The following is a 23,413-nucleotide window of genomic DNA, read 5'->3' as shown; positions in this document are numbered from 1 at the left end:
GATCGTTTCCTCCTCCAACCCGCACTTCCTACATCTGCTATCACTGACCAAGCCTAATTTAAAGGCATGTGACGCCAGAAGGTAGTGTCCAGTCAGAATACCCATCATGAGTCTACAATCCTCTCGTTTTAATGATAGAAGCAACTGTGTTAGTCTAAGGTTGTAAGACCTACACACAATCTTCGACACTTTACAGCCCCTCGCTTGAACCCACGCCTTTCCCGCTTGGTCGATCATGTGCACCTCTCGCCTTCGCTTAATCTCGCCCAATCTAATTGGGACATCTACGGAGCAAGCTTCAAGGGATGCGCCGTTTTTAGCTAGTTCGTCCGGTTTTTCATCCCATTTTTCAAGAGTACTAATGCCAATGTAATTAAATCCAAATGCGAAAGAGATTGAATGTTAAAATCATGTTGGTATGAACGTCATTGACATTAATTCCTTTTACAATAGCGAATTAATATCAGAAAAACTTTTTCTCGCCATTGACATTAATTCTGTTTGCAAAAGCAAATTAACGTAAGAACTCTTATGGACACTAGCACCAAACTATGTAATAAAAGTGGCAAAAATTTTGAGTCCAAATAATAGCGCGATTTTTAATTCCTAATTTTATTTTGTTTAGCTATATTTTATTAAAATAATTTGTTAAAAATAAACGATTGTTGTGAGCATACAAAGAAAGCTATATGAACTATGGCACTATTTTGAATATTTACACTGCATTACCGGCAGTTTCTATTGCACGCTAGATGGCAGCGTAAGCTGTAAGTTTTAATTGATTGACGGCAGTTGCTATTATATGATAGATGGCAGCGCAAGCTGTAAGTTAATAGAACAGCTGATTTCTGTTGATATTTGATAAGATACTTTTATATTGGTTGCGCAAGATGAGCACGGATCAGGCTCGTTATGTTATATTTAAGAAAAGTATTTCATAACGACTGCTGTAGTTAATCTTGCCTGTAGCTCGTTTTTACCAATGAAAAGCTCTAAAGCATAGTGAAATTACACAACTCGTTTTATTGAAAACCGTCTCAATTAATCCGAAATGTTTTGAACAAAAATTTCTGGATTAGTTTTTTATTTATTTCGGAGAAAAAAAAAAGTCTTTTGGCCATTTAGCAAGGCGAATTCAGTACCGGGTGTTGCTATCCCAACAGCTGATTGCTTCTTTTTGATTACTTTTTATTACATTTCAGTTAATCGAAATCAATGAAAATTTTCTTTTGACTTGATATTCTTCTGCACGGCGAATTGGTTGAATTCGCTGAAGACGGCACAAACTTCTCAAGACTGACGAGGAATCGCTCCAATATACTTTTACTACTCATCCTATTGGAAAATAACACAACACAAAATAACTTTTTTTAAATTATAAGTATGTATGAATAATAGAGATAAATTGTTCTATATGAGCTTATTAATATATAACACAGTTCTTAAAAAATTATATAAAACCAGCACTTATAACATTATTATTATGGCAACCCTCGCTATCAAGGCATTTATATTTTGTTTGTACATCCTCCAAATTCGTCTCTTTTGTCAACTGCTGGTCTATCGTTATTATATTATTGTTGGACTGTGTACCACTTCCACACGCTGTACATTTTGCTCACCCGAAATCGACAACTCCATTTTTGTACGCAAACAGTAGCAACAAAAAATCAGCTTAAACCACTTTATTGAAAAGCTCTGACATGCAAGGCAATAGGAAATTTTCTAAAAGAAAAAATATATATGTTTATTAGGGTGGCCCTTATTTTCCAAGGTGTTCCGATTCTCGATCTGATCCCCTATAAATATGCGAATAACCTAAAAACTAGAATATACAAAGTTTTAGGTCAATCGAAAAAGGGTTAGAGGTGGCGTGGCGCAAAGAGCTTGAAATCCTGAAAAATCACGAATTTTTACAATTTCTTAAATTTGGTCAACCCTACTTCATTTGTTATGGGCGGAAGTAAGTTCTAGAGATATTTGACTTTCAAATAAATGTAAAACAACAAAAATTGGTCAAATAATAAAGTTATAAAATAAATTAGCTTTAAACACGGTGCCATTACTTCAAGAATGTGTATATAATGAGTATACGTAAATGAGTTTTTTTCAAATTTTTTTTATTATAAACTTTTTTTGAAAATACATTTTTAAAACATATACATATATCTTGTGAAACTTTAGCTGACACGTACATATGTAATATGATATTATTTCCTAGGATCTAATTAATGATGATTTATTTTGTGATTCAAATTGTTTTTTTGTAATCAGTTACAACTTGTAATAAATATTGTTTTTCTTTTTCGTCATTTGTAAGTATTCTATTATATTCTTCCATAAGTTTAATCCCCGTTCTGCCGTGTTGTTAACTACGTTTATATTTATAACAGTATCCTTAGCTTTTTTATAGGTTACTGTATCCCCCAGTATAATGGATTTACCTCAAGAAATTGAGATGATATCCCAAACCGTCCAAAAAAATCAATTGTATTTCCTGTTACAAAATCGTGAAGTTCTTTTTCTATGAATTTATTGATTTCACTGGGCTTTAACTGTAACCTCTTTAAATTTTTTGTTTCCTTGTCGCAGTTGTCTATGCTTTTGATTTTTTCCACATTCTTTTTCTTCATGGTACAAGAGACGTCATCATTGAACAATGCCAATGCAATACATTCTTCAGACAGGTACCATAGGTGGATACAAAACTTTTTTATTGCAATGTCAGATATTTTTTTATTAACCTTTCAGTATTTATAAATTTATTTAATAAAAGATAAGTCTTGAAGAGGTGCTCTATGAGGATTGGTACAGTTAAACCAAAGCTTAACATCGAATTGTATAATAAACGCGCATATACTTGCTATCGAATTCTCTTCATACTCCGCTAGTTTAAACTGTTCACGAAATAAATAGATTTTTAAGCAATACAATGCCTTAGACATCCACCGAGCATGAGTGGGCCTTGGTACACGAAACTTTATGCCATCACTTGCTCCTAGACATATAGACGTTAATTCCAATAATTCCCTATTGTCATCTCTTACTATTTTTGTTTTCAACTCTTCCTTAGAGAGATTTTTGAATAGTATCTTTGCTATGGCTTAAAAGTAATTTCAATTCGTTATTTTGTAGCAAATCTTTAAAACAATTTTTTTCCAATTTTCTTGAAATCGCCGAAATAAATGGACGTCCTTACTAGTATTTACTGGAAAATAGCATTCGAAAACCCCTCTCAGCAAATCTTCATAAATTTGATTACGGCAAGGTAGATACAAAAGTTTTCGATCAAGTTTTTTTTCTAATAACGTTGCAGCTCCTTTTATAACGCCTGTGTTAACCGATGTCGTATCAAAACAACAGCCCATAATAACATCCTTCAGATCCCATTCAAATAACAGTTCATACAACGTATCAGCTATTTCCGAGCCTGTTCCAGCACATAATTTTGGAGCTCCCATTAACTGTTCGCCATTCCTGTAAGTAACAACAACTAGAAGTCGTTCCACCTTTTCACGACCTGTTATTTCTGGAAGTAGTTTTCCATCCCAATGGAAAGTACCGGAATTTATCTATTTAAAAAAACCTACTATTCAAAATTTGTTCATTCAAGAGCAGTATAGTTTTAATAAGAAAACGTCAAAGACATTTTTTGTAGTTGTTTGCAATTTGAAAATATATATTTTCATTTCCTTATACTTTTTCTTTTGCTTCAGCATGCAAGTGCAACACATTTGCACAGACTTAATTTACTTTTCATATTTGTTTGTCGAAAGCAATATATGTTTTGCCCTGTAACTCTGTTATTGATCGACCGATTTTGAAGATTGTGACCATTTTAGAAAATTAATAAAATACAGATCTTATTACGGTATGAAAAAGCCGTAAATTTTTGTAGGGTTTGGAAATATGGAAGCCTGAAACACGAAATTGTAAAAATTCGTCATTTTTCAGGATTTCAAGCCCTTTGCGCCACCTCTAAATCTTTTTTGATTTGCCTAAAATTCTGTATATATCCGTTTTTGAGCTATTCGCATATTTCTAGGGGGTGAGATCAAGAATCCAAATACTTTTTTCCCCCTCCATAAAACGAAAGGCCACCCTAATGTTAATATGTACATATATTGGGCTGGCCTTTATTTTCCAAAGTATTGCGATTTTCGACGCTTTGTTGCTCATTCAATTTAACTTCAATGATATTCAACATTCATAACGCTATCTACTATCTTTTCATTTAGAGCTCATTTGCTTCCATGAAATGTATGAACAAAATCTGTACCTGGTACGGAAAGTCCTGTGAATTTAAAAACTTATAGGAAGAGTTTTTTAGTAATGAACTTACTATTTTGCTTTGAACTTACTATTTTTGAATAGGTGTTTCATGACATTTTTAAAAATATATTGGCTTATGAAGTCGTGCCTTCAACAACGAGAAAAATGAATACGAACGAAAGGCTACATGGAAATTAAATGTACATTTGGACGAATAATCCCAATGTTAGTTACAAAAAGTTGGCGAAGCTCACAGGGTCATAATATGACCGTTTTGCACTTCAAGAAAGATGGCTTAATGAAAAACATGCCAAGAAATGACCGCCCAAAGATATCAGCGGATGCCCAGTTGGATAATATTATGGCGAATGTTGACATCACTATGCTGTTAGTAAATAATCGAAACAACAAAAACAGCAAGCAGCGACACTTATGTATAAAGCAATGAAGAACATTTCACACACATAATCAGTAGCTAGAAGTGAAGAGATATCTCACATGCACATATGTAGTAATCAGCTAAGAGAAGTAGTAGTTACTCACACATACACCGGCGTATGGCTAGTAAAAAAGCATAAACTACAAATATACATGTATATAGCTGGTATCCAAGCATGAGATACAACTCGAATACATTTTCGCGAAATGACTGGACCTTGGGAGAAATGGGCGAACGAGAAAACTGAGAGTATAAAAGCAGCGCAAGCTGAGGAAACAGAAATCAGTTTGATTTAAACGCGCTATTAGTTCTGAAGTGAGGTATAATTGTGAAGTTCTCCCAAAGTAATCTAAATAAAAACCAGTTTGCAATACTGAATATTGGAGTTATTTATTGGACAGTTTAGCGATTCTAACGTTAGCAGAAGGTGCATAATTATCAGAAATCCCCAGAATTCGTTGCAATATTGTTCTATTCCTAATTAGAGGCAACCGATCCATGCCAACAAGAGAGGTAGCCAAAATTGCTAAAATCATATATGTGCAAGTCACACGAACCAGGTATTAAAATGTATAAGAAAAAACAAAACGAAGTGAAAAACAGACGTCAAAAATCATTTCCATTGCACATAAGCTCTATGTGGGACTAAATTGGCAAACACAAATTAACCGTAGAACGTTGTCACGTACCCAGTTGTTCCGCTTGCAGTCTGGGAAGCACATTCCTAATTCGGAAAAAACTATACAGATAGAAAAGTTTGGTATAAATGTTCTTATTTGGCAAGCTATTTTTGAGTGCGGTCATAAATCCATGCCGTTCTTTAAGATGAGAATCATTGACGTAGAAAATTAAATTATATTGAAAGGGAGTAAACGTTTTTAAAGAAAAATGGACACTTGAAATAATTGAATTTCGCCCTTTTCAAGCTCCTTGTGAAACCTCTAAATCTTTACTAATTGGCATAACATTATATATATAATCGATTTTGGGCTATTCGTATTTTCTAGGGTGTGAGTTCGAGAATCGAAACACTTTTTTTGTCTACATATAACTAGGGCCATCCTATTGTATATACAAGTTTATTACAAATTTATATATTGTTGTAAGTGCACTCTTTTTTGTTGCAATCGAAAAGATCTGCTCACCTTATACTCAATTTTGTCCGGTTTTCGTTTAAAACAACTACATAATGGCGTTTGATCGTAAGCTCGTTTAAAGTTGTCATTTTTAAAGCCATAGATGAGGGGATTTATTGCTGCGTTTAGGAACATTAAAAATTGTGCAATATACCAAATAATTGTAAAACTATTCTCATAGAGATTGTCACCATTTGAAACATAACGGTCGCGCAAGAGCACAACTATGGTAAAGGGCAAACGTAAAGCAATAAAGGCGATCAATACGATAAATACCATTTTGGCTACAGCTTTTTTGTATGAAACAGAAAGTGGATGTTCACGATTAAGAACTCGTTTCTCATAACGATCAAGCTAAAGAATAGATGAAAAAAAAAATCATACAACTTCGAAAAATTATAAAAATTTTAAGCTACACTGACCTTGATAAAAATAGCTGTGTAACATACCACCATAATGCTAAGGGGGAGCCAAACCATGACTGTAATTAAAACATACCAATATTTGGGTAGAATGTCCGTGTTCTCCTTGCAATAGAGCTCTGTAAAGTTTTTCCATAGGCGTATCTAAAAAATATGTTGGAATGATTACATTTTATCTCTCGTTAAATTTTCATCTCTTTCTTTATATTTTACCCAACAAACACTGAAGTTAGATTAAAATTAGAGGATGATTGGAAAACTATACCTGCTCTCGATTATCTCATGTTAGAGGACGACGGCTCACGAAACACTTGCGAAACATAGCGTTCTCAAATAAAATTATCAAACCGAACAAACATTTTTTACAAACATTATTATCAAACCGAGAAAAATTAAAGCCCTCCAATCGAACTCCTTTGTACTTCAAGAATGGGAGCCTAATAAGAATTGAATTTGCAAATAGTTCTATAATCATTCTGTAGTCGAGATTTTACTAATTATCCAACGTGCCTACATGAAAATACTTTAATGTCTTAATTGTGTTCGCTGGGTAAACTTGGCTACAATCGTTTTTCCCACTCTCTCTTTCTTACCTTAAACGATCTATATATAGCCAATGGCATAGCCAATAAAAATCCACCTAACCATGTCATGGCAATCACAAATTTAACACCTCTCATCGTTAGTCGTGTTTCCGATGGTAAAACGATTGCTGTTAGACGATCGTAACTAACAGCTGATAAATTCAAAACGGCCGTTATTAAAAGAGAAACATCTAAGAACCCTTCGGTTTTGCAGCCTATGCGACCCATTAAATAATTTTGATAGAAATCATTAATCATAAACATTATTGGACATATTAATAGTGTCAATATATCGGCGACGGCCATGTTCGCCACTAGCATATTTGTTGGTGTACGCAAGGCACGATTAAGTATGATCAGTTGGAGTATGACAAAATTGCCATATAAGCCGAATATTAGTACCGGTATGAATACGATGACCTTAACTGCAATTTCCCAATTCGGAATATGTATCCAAATGCGATCTTCCGGAAAATTTATATTACTAAAGTCCATCTGTAAAGGAAAAGAGAAGTGGCTCTAAAAGGAGTGCGATTATCTTTGAACATTAAAATATAATTTAAAACAAGTGTGAAATTCTAAGTTCGAGTGAAACCGAACATTACATGTCCAGCTGTGCACTTGAAACGCTGTTATTGTTTGCTTTGTGTGGTTAATAGTGTTATAAGGCTGCGCAATAATACTGTTACGAATATTAGCTACCCCTTAGTGTTGCCATCTCTAAGCCGATGCTAAGCAGCGCCTTGTATGCACATCCATAAATCAATCATTATGTATCTACATAAACGACAATCATTATGTCTACACATATGTATATACAGGCAGCTGAGAAGCAGCGCACAACCACATGCATATATCTAAGATACTCCCGAAAGTATGCAATGAGAGAAGCTATAAAATCGTGCAATTGTAGTTACAGCTGAGAAATTTGATAGCTGATGGCCAACTAGTAGATTCTGGAAATGGAAGCGCCTAGAAGATGCAAACGAGGAAATCAGAGAGTAAAAAAGGCAACAACAGTAGAGGCAGAATAATTCAGTTTTGATTAAGACGCTATCTGGCGAGCAATAGCAGTATTATTTATTGTGAAGAACTTAAATAAAGGCCATTTTTCCACTATTCAATATTGGAGTTATTTATTCAACAGTTTAGTGATTCGAACTTAGTAGAAGATTGCAAATAAGGGGAATTACAAGTAAATTCGTTACAATACATATATGGTTCTATACCAGGGATGATAAATGGATTTTTTTATTTTGTACCAAATGAGGAAAAAAATGTACCAAATCATCCAAAAATGTACGAAAAGTCTTCGGATGTGAATTTGAACCAAACTAGAGCTATATTATGCTTCTTTATCCAAAAACTGTTTTTAGTCAGGAAACTTTCTAACACAAATTAAAGGTAATATAACAGGGAAATATGATTTATGAAGAAATACTTTTCCAGTAAAAATAATAAAGGAAGTTTATCGATTGAAGCGTACAATTGTGTACATATATAAAAACATTTCTTTATTGAGTACCAGTAAGGAACATAAAATTAATATTTAAAAAAATAACAGCTGCATTCAATGCAAAAACATTTCATAAAAACATTTTAGGTACAAAATATTTAGATTCAGGTATAAAAGTTGACAAATTGTCGCCTACACCTATACTAATAACTCATGTTTCAATCACTACATTAACATTTCTTCTTTGAGTTATTTAAATACCTCAGTTGACAAAAAGATTTTTTTTCGTATCTATATTATGACAACTATTGTTAGTTGATTTAATCAAGTCTTTAGTTTTTATTAAAATTCGAAATTGTATTTGTGTGAATTCTATTTCTACACTTAGTTTTAATTCAATTTTGTATAGAAAATATCCTTTCTACGTTTGTGGATGAATGTGGAATCGACAATATGCCTCGAACTATTCTAAAAATATTGGAAAACATTTGCGCATTTAATTTATTTTTAACTGATCTTAATTCTACCCAAAAGCTGCATATATTTAAATTCATGAATTGTTTAAGGCCCTCATGCTCTGCTAAAGCTCTAAATTCAGAATTAATTTTATCAAATGCAGATTTCGGAAACAAGTCCATAACTAAAGACACAATACTATTTGTTTCACCGCTTAAAATACTTTCTGGTGAAAGCTTTGCAGCCCACAACAAAGTTTTATCATTCAAATTTAATTCCTTTAATAAAGTACTACAAAATTGTATATAAAATTGTTTAGCACAGCTCTTAAATATGTGTACGACATCTTTTTCGAAAAGGTTGTTTTGGTAGAATAATATCCACATTAACACCTCAGTAAACTTCATCTGGGGTTAAGCGATTTTCGTCAGAATCAATATTTAACATCCAAATAGGACTGGAGTCTAAATAAGATTTTTTTATACAATTTTTAATTTGGTAATAAGTAAATGTATGCAAATATCTTCAGACTGCATTTCTATATTCACATTATTTATTACATTTAAAATATAAGAAAGAAATGTAAAATATAATTTATAAATAGGACTTTGAAAAATTTCGGATATAAGATTAATATTTTGATTACTGCTTTTATTTTCAAATACGTAAATATTAAAATAATACTTGAGGGCATCCCATTGCTCAAGAATTCTATCTATGACTGATTGTCTAGAAAGCCACCTTGTGGCGCGTACTTAAGTATAATATGCATTTCTGTACCGAAATGTTCTTGAAAATTTTGAAAGTCTGCCCTCCTAAGGCGGCTGTTACAAAAATTATAGTTTACGTCTTTTAAAATTTTATCAATTCCGTTGGGAAATACATCACAAGCAGCCGTTGAAGCTAAATTTAAAATGTGACAAACACATCAATTAACATGCACATTTGGAACAACTTGCTTTAGCCTAGAGCTGGATTTCGATTCGATCCTTAATCGATTTAATCGATCTTTTTTTTAGAAATGTAGAATCGATTTTTTTTTTAAATCGTTCGATTCTTTAGGCATCGAAGTTTTCATCACTATCTTCTTTACGGATGCTTGATACATATTCTGTAATTTTTGTTTTTATAAATTGTTTTTATGATTGCCACAATGCTTGGATCCTCGGTACGTTTTGCCTTAACGAGTAACATTAAGAAACACACTTTTAACAAATATTTCTATCGGAACCCGCCTAATCCGTTGGAAGGACCAGGTGGAAAACGATTTAAACTCCCTTGGTGTGACCAATTGGCGCCGGTTGGCGGAGCGAAGGAGCGATTGGCGCGCCTTGTTGGACTGCCATAACCGTTTAGACGGTTAAGCGCCAATTAAGTAAGTAAGTTTAACAAATATATAAAAACAATACCTTTTTATGACATAGACAGCAGCAAACACGAAAACAGAAGTGGCAATTTTTATGAAATTTCATCAAATAAATTCCTTATTCCTTTTTATTTGCAATAAGCTAAAAAAGTACTTCCATAAAGTTTTTAACTGAAACTACGCAAACCATGACAAATTGCCGTATGTTGTCTATTGAAAGTTCCATATACTTCATAGATTAAAAAGCTGCAAACGTATACTGAGAACATGTTACCTTACGTATGTAATAAATACTTTCTTTTTATATGACGCTGAACATAGATCGATTCTAATGCCGTAAACGAAGCGAGAACATTATACATATTGTAATAATAAGTATAAAATAATAAGTATAAAAGAAGTGTATTGTTGATGTTCCCAAGGTTGGTTTGTCTACATTTTTAAATAAAAGATTCAAAAAAGCGCAAAAAGTATGACATTTCGGTAAAGACTATATTAATTATCTCACTCCGATGAAAGGATCAAGTGAAGACCTATGTGGCATTCCTTGATGCTTCCAATTTTGTCGACAGGCAACGAAACAGAGAGAAACGGTCCAGCTTCATTTGTCGGAAAAAATCGTGTAAACGTTAAGTACGTAAGCAAGTACACTGTTACAAAGAATAAGCAAAATTTAAGTAAACTTTGTTTGGTTCTATTTAATCGATTAAATGGATTTTTTTCTAGAATCGAATCGAAAAAATCGATTCTTAAAAAAATCGAATCGAATCCAGCTCTACTTCAGCCTTTCTTGCACTCCGCTTTGTGCTCCTATCATAACCGAGAAATTGTCGGCAGTGAAACCAATAATTTTTTCAAGTGGTATTGAATGGTCTTTCCAAGATTTGATAATGACAGGCCCGTCGAGAGGGGGGGGGGGCTGAGGGGGTCATTACCCCCGGGCCCGGGCTTAACGTGTCTGCACCCCGCATAAGGTGTTGTTGGTTTTTGGCGTTAGCTTTGTAGCATAAAGTTGAATTCGTTTTCTGTTCCAGCAGAAAATTCGATATGATGCAAATTCTTATACAGCGATATACATGTAAGTATGTATGTACAAACGTTGGCGATAACAGTTTTTTGAAAAAAAAAAAACCAGATATCTTTTGGGTTTTGGGGAGTGTTTTGGTTGAAAAATTTACCCTTTCGCTATTTTTTTCCGCAGGCTCGAAAATTATTTTTTTGGGTATGCGTAGTGGAAATTTTTCTTCCTAAGCCGAAATCCTATCGAAAAATCGATGGCGCGATATCGGTTAATAAATCGACCCAGCCTAATACGTATGCATGTATACGCTTAAATATACTTTGTATATACAAATGCATATAAATATGTAAAAGATGGTAATTTTGATGAGAATTCGTTCATTTTAGTATGGGGACCCGTATTTTTTTTTGCCTCCGGGCCCGTATTTTCGTTCGGCGGCCCTGGATAATGGCATTAAAAATACCCTCCGTGCTACTATCGATCAAAGGTATCAAATCAAACAAGTAAGGAAGGCTAAGTTCGGGTGTAACCGAACATTACATACTCAGTTGAGAGCTATGGAGACAAAATAAGGAAAATCACCATGTAGGAAAATGAACCTAGGGTAACCCTGGAATGTGGTTGTATGACATGTGTATCAAATGTAAGGTATTAAAGAGTATTTTAAGAGAGAGTAGGCCATAGTTCTATGGATGGACGCCATTTAGGGATATCGCCATAAAGGTGGACCAGGGCTGACGCTAGAATTTGTTTGTACGATATGGGTATCAAATGAAAGGTGTCACTGAGCATTTTAAGAGGGAGCGGGCCTTAGGTCTATCGGTGGACGCCTTTTCGCGATATCGCCATTAAGGTGGGCCATATGTTTGTACAATATAGGTATCAAATGAAAGGTGGTAATGAGTATTTTAAAAGGGAATGGGCTTTAGTTCTATAGGTGAACGCCTTTTCCAGAAATCGCCATAAAGGTGGACCAGGGGTGACTCTAGAATATGTTTGTACGATATGGGTATCAAATGAAAGGTGTTAATGAGTATTTTCAAAGGGAGTGATCCTTAGTTCCATAGGTGGACGCCGTTTCGAGATATCGCCATAAAGGTGGGCCAGGGGTGACTCCAGAATGTGTTTGTACGATATGGGAATCAAATGAAAGGTGTTACTGAGCATTTTAAGAGGGAGTGGGCATTAGGTCTATAGGTGGACGCCTTTTCAAGATGTCGCCATTAGGGTGGGCCAGGGCTGACTCTAGAATGTTTGTACGATATGGGTATCAAACGAAAGGTGTTACTGAGCATTTTAAAACGGAGTGGGCATTAGGTCTTTAGGTGGACGCCTTTTCCAGATATCGCCATAAAGGTGGGCCAGGGGTGACTCTAGAATGTGTTTTTACGATATGGGTATCAAATGAATGGTGGTAATGAGTATTTTAAAAGGGAGTAATCCTTAGTTCTATAGGTGGAAGCCTTTTCGAGATATCGCCATAAAGGTGGACCAGGGGTGACTCTAGAATGTTTGTACGATATGGGTATCAAACGAAAGGTGTTACTGAGCATTTTAAGAGGGAGTGGGCATTAGGTCTATAGGTGGACGCCTTTTCGAGATATCGCCATTAGGGTGGGCCAGTGGTGACTCTAGAATGTTTGTACGATATGGGTATCAAACGAGGGGTGTTACTGAGCATTTTAAGAGGGAGTGGGCATTAAGTCTATGGGTGGACGCCTTTTCGAGATATCGCCATTAGGGTGGGCCAGGGGTGACTCTAGAATGTGTTTGTACGATATGGGTATCAAACGAAAGGTGTTACTGAGCATTTTAAGAGGGAGTGGGCATTAGGTCTATAGGTGGACGCCTTTTCGAGATATCGCCATTAGGGTGGGCCAGGGGTGACTCTAGAATGTTTGTACGATATGGATATCAAACGAAAGGTGTTACTGAGCATTTTAAGAGGGAGTGGGCATTAGGTCTATAGGTGGACGCCTTTTCGAGATATCGCCATTAGGGTGGGCCAGGGGTGACTCTAGAATGTTTGTACGATATGGGTATCAAACGAAAGGTGTTACTGAGCATTTTAAGAGGGAGTGGGCATTAGGTCTATAGGTGGACGCCTTTTTGAGATATCGCCATTAGGGTGGGCCAGGGGTGACTCTAGAATGTTTGTACGATATGGGCAAATAACGAAAGGTGTTACTGAGCATTTTAAGAGGGAGTGGGCATTAGGTCTATAGGTGGACGCCTTTTCGAGATATCGCCATTAGGGTGGGCCAGGGGTGACTCTAGAATATGTTTGTACGATATGGATATCAAATTAAAGGTATTAATGAGGGTTTTAAAAGCGAGTGGCCCTTAGTTTTATATGTGAAGGCGTTTTCGAGATATCTACCAAAATGTGGACCAGGGTGGTCCAGAACATCATCTGTCGGGTACCGCTAATTTATTTATATATGTAATACCACGTACAGTATTCCTTCCAAGATTCCAAGGGCTTTTGATTTCGCCCTGCAAAACTTTTTCATTTTCTTCTACTTAATATGGTAGGTGTCACCCATTTTACCAAGTTTTTTTCTAAAGTTATATTTTGCGTCAATAGACCAATAAAATTACCATGTTGCATTCCTTTTTTTGTATTTGGTATATAATTATGGCATTTTTTCATTTTTCGTAATTTTCGATATCGAAAAAGTGGGCATGGTCATAGTCGGATTTCGGCCATTTTTTACACCAATACAAAGTGAGTTCAGATAAGTACGTGAACTGAGTTTAGTAAAGATATATCGATTTTTGCTCAAGTTATCGTGTTAACGGCCGAGCGGAAGGACAGACGATCGACTGTGTATAAAAACTGGGCGTGGCTTCAACCGATTTCGCCCTTTTTCAGAGAAAACAGTTATCGTCCTAGGAGCTAAGCCTCTACCAAATTTCACAAGGATTGGTTAATTTTTGTTCGACTTATGGCATTAAAAGCATCCTAGACAAATTAAATAAAAAAGGGCGGAGCCACGCCCATTTTGAAATTTTCTTTTATTTTTGTATTTTGTTGCACCATATCATTACTGGAGTTGAATGTTGGCATAATTTACTTATATGCTGTAAAGATATTAACTTTTCTTTTAAAATTTGAATTAAAAAAAAAAATTTTTTTAAAAAGTGGGCGTGGTCGTTCTTCGATTTTGCTAATTTTTATTAAGCAGACATAAAGTAATAATTACAGCTTGCAAAACTTCTAAATTACCTTCACTTAAAAGTGGGCGGTGCCCCGCCCATTGTCCAAAATTTTACTAGTTTTCTATTCTGCGTCATAAGCTCAAATCACCTACCAAGTTTCATCGCTTAATGCGTATTTGGTAATGAATTATCGCACTTTTTCGATTTTTCAAAATTTTCGATATCGAAAAAGTGGGTGTGGTTATAGTCCCATATAGTTCATTTTAAATAGCGATCTGAGATGAGTGCCCAGGAACCTACACACCAAATTTCATCAAGATACCTCAAAATTTACTCAAGTTATCGTGTTAACGGACGGACGGACATGGCTCAATCGAATTTTTTTTCGATACTGTTGATTTTGATATATGGAAGTCTATATCTATCTCGATTCCTTTATACCTGTACAACCAACCGTTATGCAATCAAAGTTAATATACTCTGTGAGCTCTGCTCAACTGAGTATAAAAATCTATTAATGCACTTTTTATCAAAAATTCGAATCGAAACTGCCAAATTTTTTGATATATGTACATATATCAGTCGATCCATTTATTATTAGAGAGTAATAAACCTTCTGACAAAGTGCAATTATGGATTTATAATTTTCTGGCCGTTATTTGAGTTATTATTTTCTGTGCTTTAATTCTATTGATGCAAAATTTGTTCACAATTTTAGAATCAGTTATGCTATTTTTCATAAGCATATTTAAATGATCGATAATTGCAAATGGCAAATTGTGATCGGCAACAAAACAACTTAACATATATTTTCTTCGAAAAATTTTAAATTTGTACATTCAGAGCTGCTTTGCAAATGACATGAAGTGTAGTGCTGTATTTTACAAAAATGTACCAAATATGTCAATGTACTACCAACGTACTTTCTGGAAGCGAAATGTACCAAAAAAAGTACAAATGTACCATGATTATCATCACTGTTCTATACTGAACTCATTTTCGTTGAAAAGAAGCAAAAAGGATACAGACGTTGCCACTATATATTAAAGTTTAACAATTGTAGTTAAGAAAGCAAATTTGTATGCCAAATTTCGATCGGATTGGAAGATTTTTGTTCGACTGGCATTAAAAGTATTTTGCAATGAGTAACACAAAAGGGGCGGGTCACGCCTATTTTCAGAACTTTTTTAAGTTTTGTTCTTAGCTCAACCATACCACTACTGAGGTAGAATATCAGTCAAATGTAGTTAAATGCGATATATGTAGTTATTACAAACTTTGTTAAGGCTAGACCTTTAGGAAAAGTGGGCGTGGTCTTTAACCGATTTTGATTATCTTCACTCAGCCAATATAATTTGGCAAAGATAGTGTCTGCCAAATTTCTATGTAATATCTTTAACGGCTTTTGATATACGGCTTCTCCTAAATATGGTTGGTTCAACGCCCATATTCCAAAGTTTTTTAGAATTTATATTTTGCGTCATAAAACCAATCCACCTACCATATTTCATTAGCATAGCTATATGTGTTTATAATTATCTCAATTTTTCCATTTTTCCAAATTTTCGATATCAAAAAATGGTGAAGATACCTCAATATCCTGGGTTCAAGGCTTGGAAAAAGTAACGTCCAACTTTAGAAAAATGTTTTTCCAATTAAAAACAAGAAAGGACAGTGCTGTCTTCGGCTGAGCCGAAGGTCTCATAGCTTTCATGAATAGATTTGAATAATTAGATATTTGTTGAAATTTGAAAAACTCATAAAATCTGAACAATCAGTTGCATGGGATATTATATATATGGCCGATCTTGACGATTTTTTCAGACAACAACATAATATATATATAAGCATCCTTTGAAACTTCAAGCTCCTAGCTTTGAAATGAGGAATAAATTACGTTAAAGCTCTTATCTGAATAATCGGTAGTACCGGATTTATAATCTATATTACCGATTTAAATGATTTTTTCAGGCACTAATATATGCCGTATTTGTGAAGATCTGGAATTTTTTGAAGCTTCTAGCATTTAAAATGAAGAAGGAACTACGTTAAACCTCTTATATGAATAATCCGTTTTATGGGATTTATATTATATATATGACCGATCTTGCTAATTTTTTGGATAACAATGTATGCGTTATATACAAATATCTTGTGAAATTCCAATCTTCTAGCAGTTAAATGAGGAATAAATGACAAAAACAAAACTCGTCGAAAAAGGTATAGTAGTCGGATCCGATCAGTTCCGACAAATGATTAATCGGACACCCAAATATATCAACTCATCGAATTTTATCAAGATATCTCAAAAATTGAGACTAGTTTTCGTTCAAACAGACAGACAGACGGAGGGACGGACAGATGGACATGGCTAAATAAACTCAGCTCGTCATCCTGATTCTTTCGGTATACTTATTGGTATGTTTTTTTTCGCTACTTTAAGGACTTAGAATTGTGCTATTCGTGACAAACTTAATATACCATTTCATTTTCATTAAAGGTAAACAAATTTTGTACGGTGTCGCCCCACAATAGTGTATTTTTTTTTTACAGACCTTGGGCTTACATTTGATGATTGTTATACTCAGCGTGCTTTGCAAACAGAGTATAAACTTTGATTGGATAACGGTTGGTTGTACAGGTATAAAGGAATCGAGATAGATATAGACTTCCATATATCAAAATCATCAGTATCGAAAAAAATTTTGATTGAGCCCCGTCCGTCCGTCTGTCCGTTAACACGATAACTTGAGTAAATATTGAGATATCTTCTCCAAATTTGGTACACGAGCTTATCTGGACCCAGAATAGATTGGTATAACCACGCCCACTTTTTATATATATAATATTTTGGAAAACATAAACCTGATTATTTAGTAAATAATACACCTAGAATGCTGAAATTTATACATGTGGACTGATATTGAGACTCTTTATAAAAATTTGAAAAATTTTTTAAAATGGGCGTGGCACCGCCCACTTGTCTCAACTATGCGTTATATACAAATATCTTGTGAAATTCCAATCTTCTAGCAGTTAAATGAGGAATAAATGACAAAAACAAAACTCGTCGAAAAAGGTATAGTAGTCGGATCCGATCAGTTCCGACAAATGATTAATCGGACACCCAAATATATCAACTCATCGAATTTTATCAAGATATCTCAAAAATTGAGACTAGTTTTCGTTCAAACAGACAGACAGACGGAGGGACGGACAGATGGACATGGCTAAATAAACTCAGCTCGTCATCCTGATTCTTTCGGTATACTTATTGGTATGTTTTTTTTCGCTACTTTAAGGACTTAGAATTGTGCTATTCGTGACAAACTTAATATACCATTTCATTTTCATTAAAGGTAAACAAATTTTGTACGGTGTCGCCCCACAATAGTGTATTTTTTTTTTACAGACCTTGGGCTTACATTTGATGATTGTTATACTCAGCGTGCTTTGCAAACAGAGTATAAACTTTGATTGGATAACGGTTGGTTGTACAGGTATAAAGGAATCGAGATAGATATAGACTTCCATATATCAAAATCATCAGTATCGAAAAAAATTTTGATTGAGCCCCGTCCGTCCGTCTGTCCGTTAACACGATAACTTGAGTAAATATTGAGATATCTTCTCCAAATTTGGTACACGAGCTTATCTGGACCCAGAATAGATTGGTATAACCACGCCCACTTTTTATATATATAATATTTTGGAAAACACAAACCTGATTATTTAGTAAATAATACACCTAGAATGCTGAAATTTATACATGTGGACTGATATTGAGACTCTTTATAAAAATTTGAAAAATTTTTTAAAATGGGCGTGGCACCGCCCACTTGTGATAAAATCAATTTTACAAATATTATTAATCATAAATCAAAAATCGTTAAACCTATCGTAACAAAATTCGGCAGAGAGGTTGCCTTTACTATAAGGAATGCTTTGAAGAAAAATTAACGAAATCGGTTAAGGGCCAGGTTTTTTTTTCACAGACCTTGGGCTTACATTTGATGATTGTTATACTCAGCGTGCTTTGCAAACAGAGTATAAACTTTGATTGGATAACGGTTGGTTGTACAGGTATAAAGGAATCGAGATAGATATAGACTTCCATATATCAAAATCATCAGTATCGAAAAAAATTTTTATTGAGCCCCGTCCGTCCGTCTGTCCGTTAACACGATAACTTGAGTAAATATTGAGATATCTTCTCCAAATTTGGTACACGAGCTTATCTGGACCCAGAATAGATTGGTATAACCACGCCCACTTTTTATATATATAATATTTTGGAAAACACAAACCTGATTATTTAGTAAATAATACACCTAGAATGCTGAAATTTATACATGTGGACTGATATTGAGACTCTTTATAAAAATTTGAAAAATTTTTTAAAATGGGCGTGGCACCGCCCACTTGTGATAAAATCAATTTTACAAATATTATTAATCATAAATCAAAAATCGTTAAACCTATCGTAACAAAATTCGGCAGAGAGGTTGCCTTTACTATAAGGAATGCTTTGAAGAAAAATTAACGAAATCGGTTAAGGGCCACGCCCTAAACTTACATTTAAAAAAATGGGCGTGGCACCGCCCCTTTTATGACGAAACATTTTTCTGTTTCGGGAGCCATAACTCGAAGAAAAATTAACGGATTTTAATAAAATTGTGTACACATATTTTCCTTATAGCAAGAAATATTTCTAGAAAAAATGGACGAGATCGGATAAAGACCACGCCCACTTTTATATACAAGATTTTTAAAAGGGTCGTAAACGAAAATAATAAGCTATATCTGAGCAAAAAAGAGCTTTGTATCAATAGAATTTTACTTTCTAAATTGAATTATAACATTAAATTGGAAAACACTTAAATGTTTGAAAATGGTTGTGGCACCGCCCTTTTTTGTCTAAGCAATTTTCAATGTTTCGGGAGCCATAACTCCAAGAGAAAATTTACATATCGTAACAAAATTGGGTACACATATTATCCTTATAGCAGAAAATATTTCTAGTAAAAATGGACGGGATCGGATAAAGACCACGGCAACTTAGATGTAAAACAAGTTTAAAAGATTTAATAGGGTCGTAAACTAGAATAATAACCTATAACTTAGCAAAAAATAGTTTTGAATCAATGATATTTCACTTGTCAAGTTTTATTGTAAGAGGAAATGGGGAGACATTTTTTTTAAACGGGCGGTGCCAAGTTTTATGTAGAAAAGTAATTTATCTGAAATGAAATGTGCAATTGAAGCTCACGCTGAGTATATAATGCTCGGTTACACCCGAACTTAGACACCTTTACTTGTTTTTTCGTATATTTTGAGGGATTTGAATAACACGTCCGACCCGCTGTTTGTTAATTCATTTACTATGCCTTCTTGAGATGGTGTTTTTTTTTTTTTTTATATATTTAAATGTTTTGGGGCATATTTTGATTCATAGGCATCCTTATTGTATATGTAGAGCACCTTGTCAGAAAAATTGCAATTTAGAAAATCTTTGTTTTATCTTATGGCCTTTTATTCTGAAAAAAGAAAAATATATATCTTTTGCCCTCATGAAAAAATTGACTTTTTTACCATTACAGTAAATCAGTATGGTCACAGTGTCAATAACGTTGATATTGTAAATTGAAATTTAGCGTGGTGACCATTTCATATGCTCATAACATTAATTGAATTTGTTTTTTTTTTTTTTTTTTTTTTTGTTAATTTTACTGTTAAAATCAGAGCTACTCAACCCCTATACACTTATAGCATTTTTGTTTCGCCCTGAAGATTAGGCACAGATATATGTAAATTAACACTTCTAATATAAAAAAAATTTCATAGTACTCCCATATGCCGGCACATATAAATTCGATTCATATGAAAGTGCCTGAATTTCATAAGAAAGTGCAAAGAAAAAGCACTTCCATATGAAGACAAGGCATTTCGGTGTGATATCCAAATTTGCACTAACAAATTGACAACAAACATTTCTTCAAAAATATTGTAGCAGTGAGACAAATTTTAAATCAAAATTTATTCATTGAAGGGAACATCAAAATTCTTTCAACATTTAAAATATTTTTTTTAATGTAAAAAAGTTTCTGTGTACATACATATAATTTTGTACATGTATTGTGATTTGCACTTCAATATAAAAATTTTTGAACAGACCTGGTTAACATAGTTACTTAATTCAAAATCAACAAATTTCGCGAAGTTGATTCAACAGTTATTTGCGATGAATAAAAATTGGTTGATTTGACCCGTAATTCGGTTGATTTTACCAGATTATTTCCTTTAGTGTAATTCTCCTGAACTCAAGTTAACTGAAACTATGGTTAGGTTAGGTTAGGTGGTAGCTGCCCTGATAAGGATAGCTCACTTGGACAACACGAAGTTCCGTTGTGATACCACATACACAAAAAATAACGGTGACTTAGATCTAGCTACTTAGAGAATCGTTGGGTAGCAACGATAAAGCTCCGAATGATACCGTTCTCAACTTTGGATAAATTCTCGGGAGATCCAAATGAGTCGCAGCCGAAGTATTTTTGCCTAGTTCTGGCAAAAGCTGGGCAATCAAGCATAAAGTGATTTGGTGATTCCACCTCATCATCCTCCATACAGCTGCAGCAGGATGGAATTTCCAGTATAATGAGACGTACCGCATGGATACCCATGGGAGAGTACCCTGTCAATACCCCAATTACCATTGATAGGTGAGCCCGAGTGAAGCCAATTATTTCAGCAGACCACCTGCCATCCACTTTCGGCCAGAAGGATCTTGCTACCCTGCAAGACGTGCTGTCCGCCCAACGTTTGCTGAGCTGACTCGAGGCCCAGCTATGGAGGAGCAATCCACAGGTGGCCAGCGGAATCCCGAAAACCCTACAGCCATCTTCATCCGGTTCAGTTGTACCTATGCGGGCTAAAAGATCCGCTTGATAGTTACCCGGGATATCACTATGACTCGGGACCCAGATAATCTTAATTGTAAAATAATTCGATGCACACGCGGCCGGCCACTACACAGAGTCAAGCTAAACAAGAACTTTAAACGCGCTTTTCTCGAAAACTTGTTTTCGCATAATAGGACCCTTTCATAAGTTCAGGTCACATATGCTTAATTAATGGTTTTGTTTGAATAACACAAATTTATTATAAGGTTCTGCTTTTCTTTCCTCACCGTATCTGAATCCTTTGTCGACATGGTTTATAATTTTATTATTATATTTCACAATTATGCTAATTTTTTTTTTGGTTACGAATTCTTGTTTTTGCCATTCACTTATTAGCAATAAAACCATGTGCTAACGAACTAAATACCCATTCAATAACTTGTTATACGTATATTTATTTATTTCCACCCACAATTTTAGCGGCATAACGCTCGAACTGCTACTAACTCTTTCCGTTGTGCGAATATAACTATCGCTTTAATTAATTTGATTTATGTAAAAGAGTGCAAAGACTTTACCATTTATTGTAGGCCATCATTTGCGTATCAGACGCACTTACGTTGGTTCCGCAATGTGTCATATTTTCATTAGAGTTGCATAACGCAGCGCGATTGCCTTGAATTTTTAGAATTTAAGACATCAGGACAAAAATAATTTTGGGAGTTGAACGCAGGCAGTTTTTTGAAAATTTTGGAAAACTGTATGCCGTAGAGTTAAGTGCATAATTGATGTACTGTCAAATTTGGTTTGGAGAATATCTGGTTTGAACTAAAAAGAAGATGGCACATTGCCGAAAACGGTCGATGAAATCGTTGAGCTTCGCCAAAGAGTTTGTTTTAAAATTGCGCTAACGCATTTCGTCGATATGGCGCTGGTTTAATGGTTTCCCACACGAACATTTGCGCCATTTACCACCCACGTACTTTTATTAGCAAAGTATTGCATCAAACAGTAACCAATAAAGCAGCAGCAATAAAGTGACTTACATATATAAAAGCATCATTCATTTGTTGCCATCAAGTCAGCCACCTGTCTAGATTTATAAAAAAAACATGTGTAAAGTGCGGCCTTCTTGCGTACTTACACTTCGTGTCATTTGCATAAGATCAGAGAAAATTTTTTGGCGTTTTTTTCTAAAGTTTCGAATTTTTATACTCAGCTGAGCAGAGCTCACAGAGTATATTAATTTTGTTCACATAACGGTAATCCGTAATGGCATAAACTAATCGAGATAGATATAGACTTCTATATATCAAAATGATATGGGCGAAAAAAGAAATTCATTTAGCCATGTCCGTCCGTAAACACGATAACTTGATTAAATTTTCAGGTATCTTGATGAAATTTGGTATGTAGGTTCCGGGGCACTCATCTCAGATCGCTATTTAAAATGACCAAAATCGGATCATAACCACGCCCACTTTTTCGATATCGAAAATTTCGAAAATCCGAAAAAGTGCGATAATTCATTACCAAAGACGACTAAAGCGATGAAACTTGGTAAGTGGGTTGAACTTATGACGCAGAATAGAAAGTTAGTAAAATTTTGGACAATGGGCGTGGCAACGCCCACTTTTAAAAGAAGGTAATTTCAAAGTTTTGCAAGCTGTAATTTGGCAGTCGTTGAAGATATCATGATGAAATTTGGCAGGAACGTTACTCCTATTACTATATGTGCGCTAAATAAAAATTAGCAAAATCGGATTACGAACACGCCCACTTAAAAAAAAATTTTTTTTAAAGTCAAATTTTAACAAAAAATTTAATATCTTTACAGTACATAAGTAAATTATGTCAACATTCAACTCCAGTAATGATATGGTGCAACAAAATACAAAAATAAAAGAAAATTTCAAAATGGGCGTGGCTCCGCCCTTTTTCATTTAATTTGTCAAGAATACTTTTAATGCCATAAGTCGAACAAAAATTTACCAATCCTTGTGAAATTTGGTAGGGGCATAGATTCTGCGACGATAACTGTTTTCTGTGAAAATGGGCGAAATCGGTTGAAGCCACGCCCAGTTTTTATACACAGTCGACCGTCTGTCCTTCTGCTCGGCCATTAACACGATAACTTGAGCAAAAACCGATATATCTTTACTAAACTTAGTTCACGTACTTATCTGAACTCACTTTA

The 23,413-nt window shown here is 34.5% G+C and overlaps 2 protein-coding genes across 4 annotated transcripts in view; one reads left to right on the top strand and one right to left on the bottom strand.

Annotated features, from left to right (window-relative positions):
* LOC137243525 (alpha-tocopherol transfer protein) overlaps positions 1 to 23,413 on the top strand; it is a 96,583-nt gene that overhangs the window by 34,921 nt on the left and 38,249 nt on the right. The gene's annotated exons all lie outside the window — the stretch shown is intronic.
* LOC137246303 (neuropeptide FF receptor 2) lies at positions 1,441 to 21,779 on the bottom strand. The gene is made up of 5 exons (XM_067777413.1): positions 21,504 to 21,779; positions 6,863 to 7,348; positions 6,270 to 6,413; positions 5,857 to 6,201; positions 1,441 to 1,725 (listed from the first exon to the last, which is right to left on the bottom strand). Exons 1-5 carry the CDS (start codon positions 21,525 to 21,527, stop codon positions 1,570 to 1,572), a joined length of 1,155 nt encoding a protein of 384 aa, XP_067633514.1. The 5' UTR covers positions 21,528 to 21,779; the 3' UTR covers positions 1,441 to 1,569.

Source organism: Eurosta solidaginis, chromosome 3, assembly GCF_040869045.1.
Source record: "Eurosta solidaginis isolate ZX-2024a chromosome 3, ASM4086904v1, whole genome shotgun sequence".
Lineage (NCBI taxonomy): Eukaryota > Metazoa > Arthropoda > Insecta > Diptera > Tephritidae > Eurosta > Eurosta solidaginis.
The sequence above is the reverse complement of the archived record's forward strand: the minus strand, read 5'-3'. Positions and strand labels throughout refer to the sequence as shown.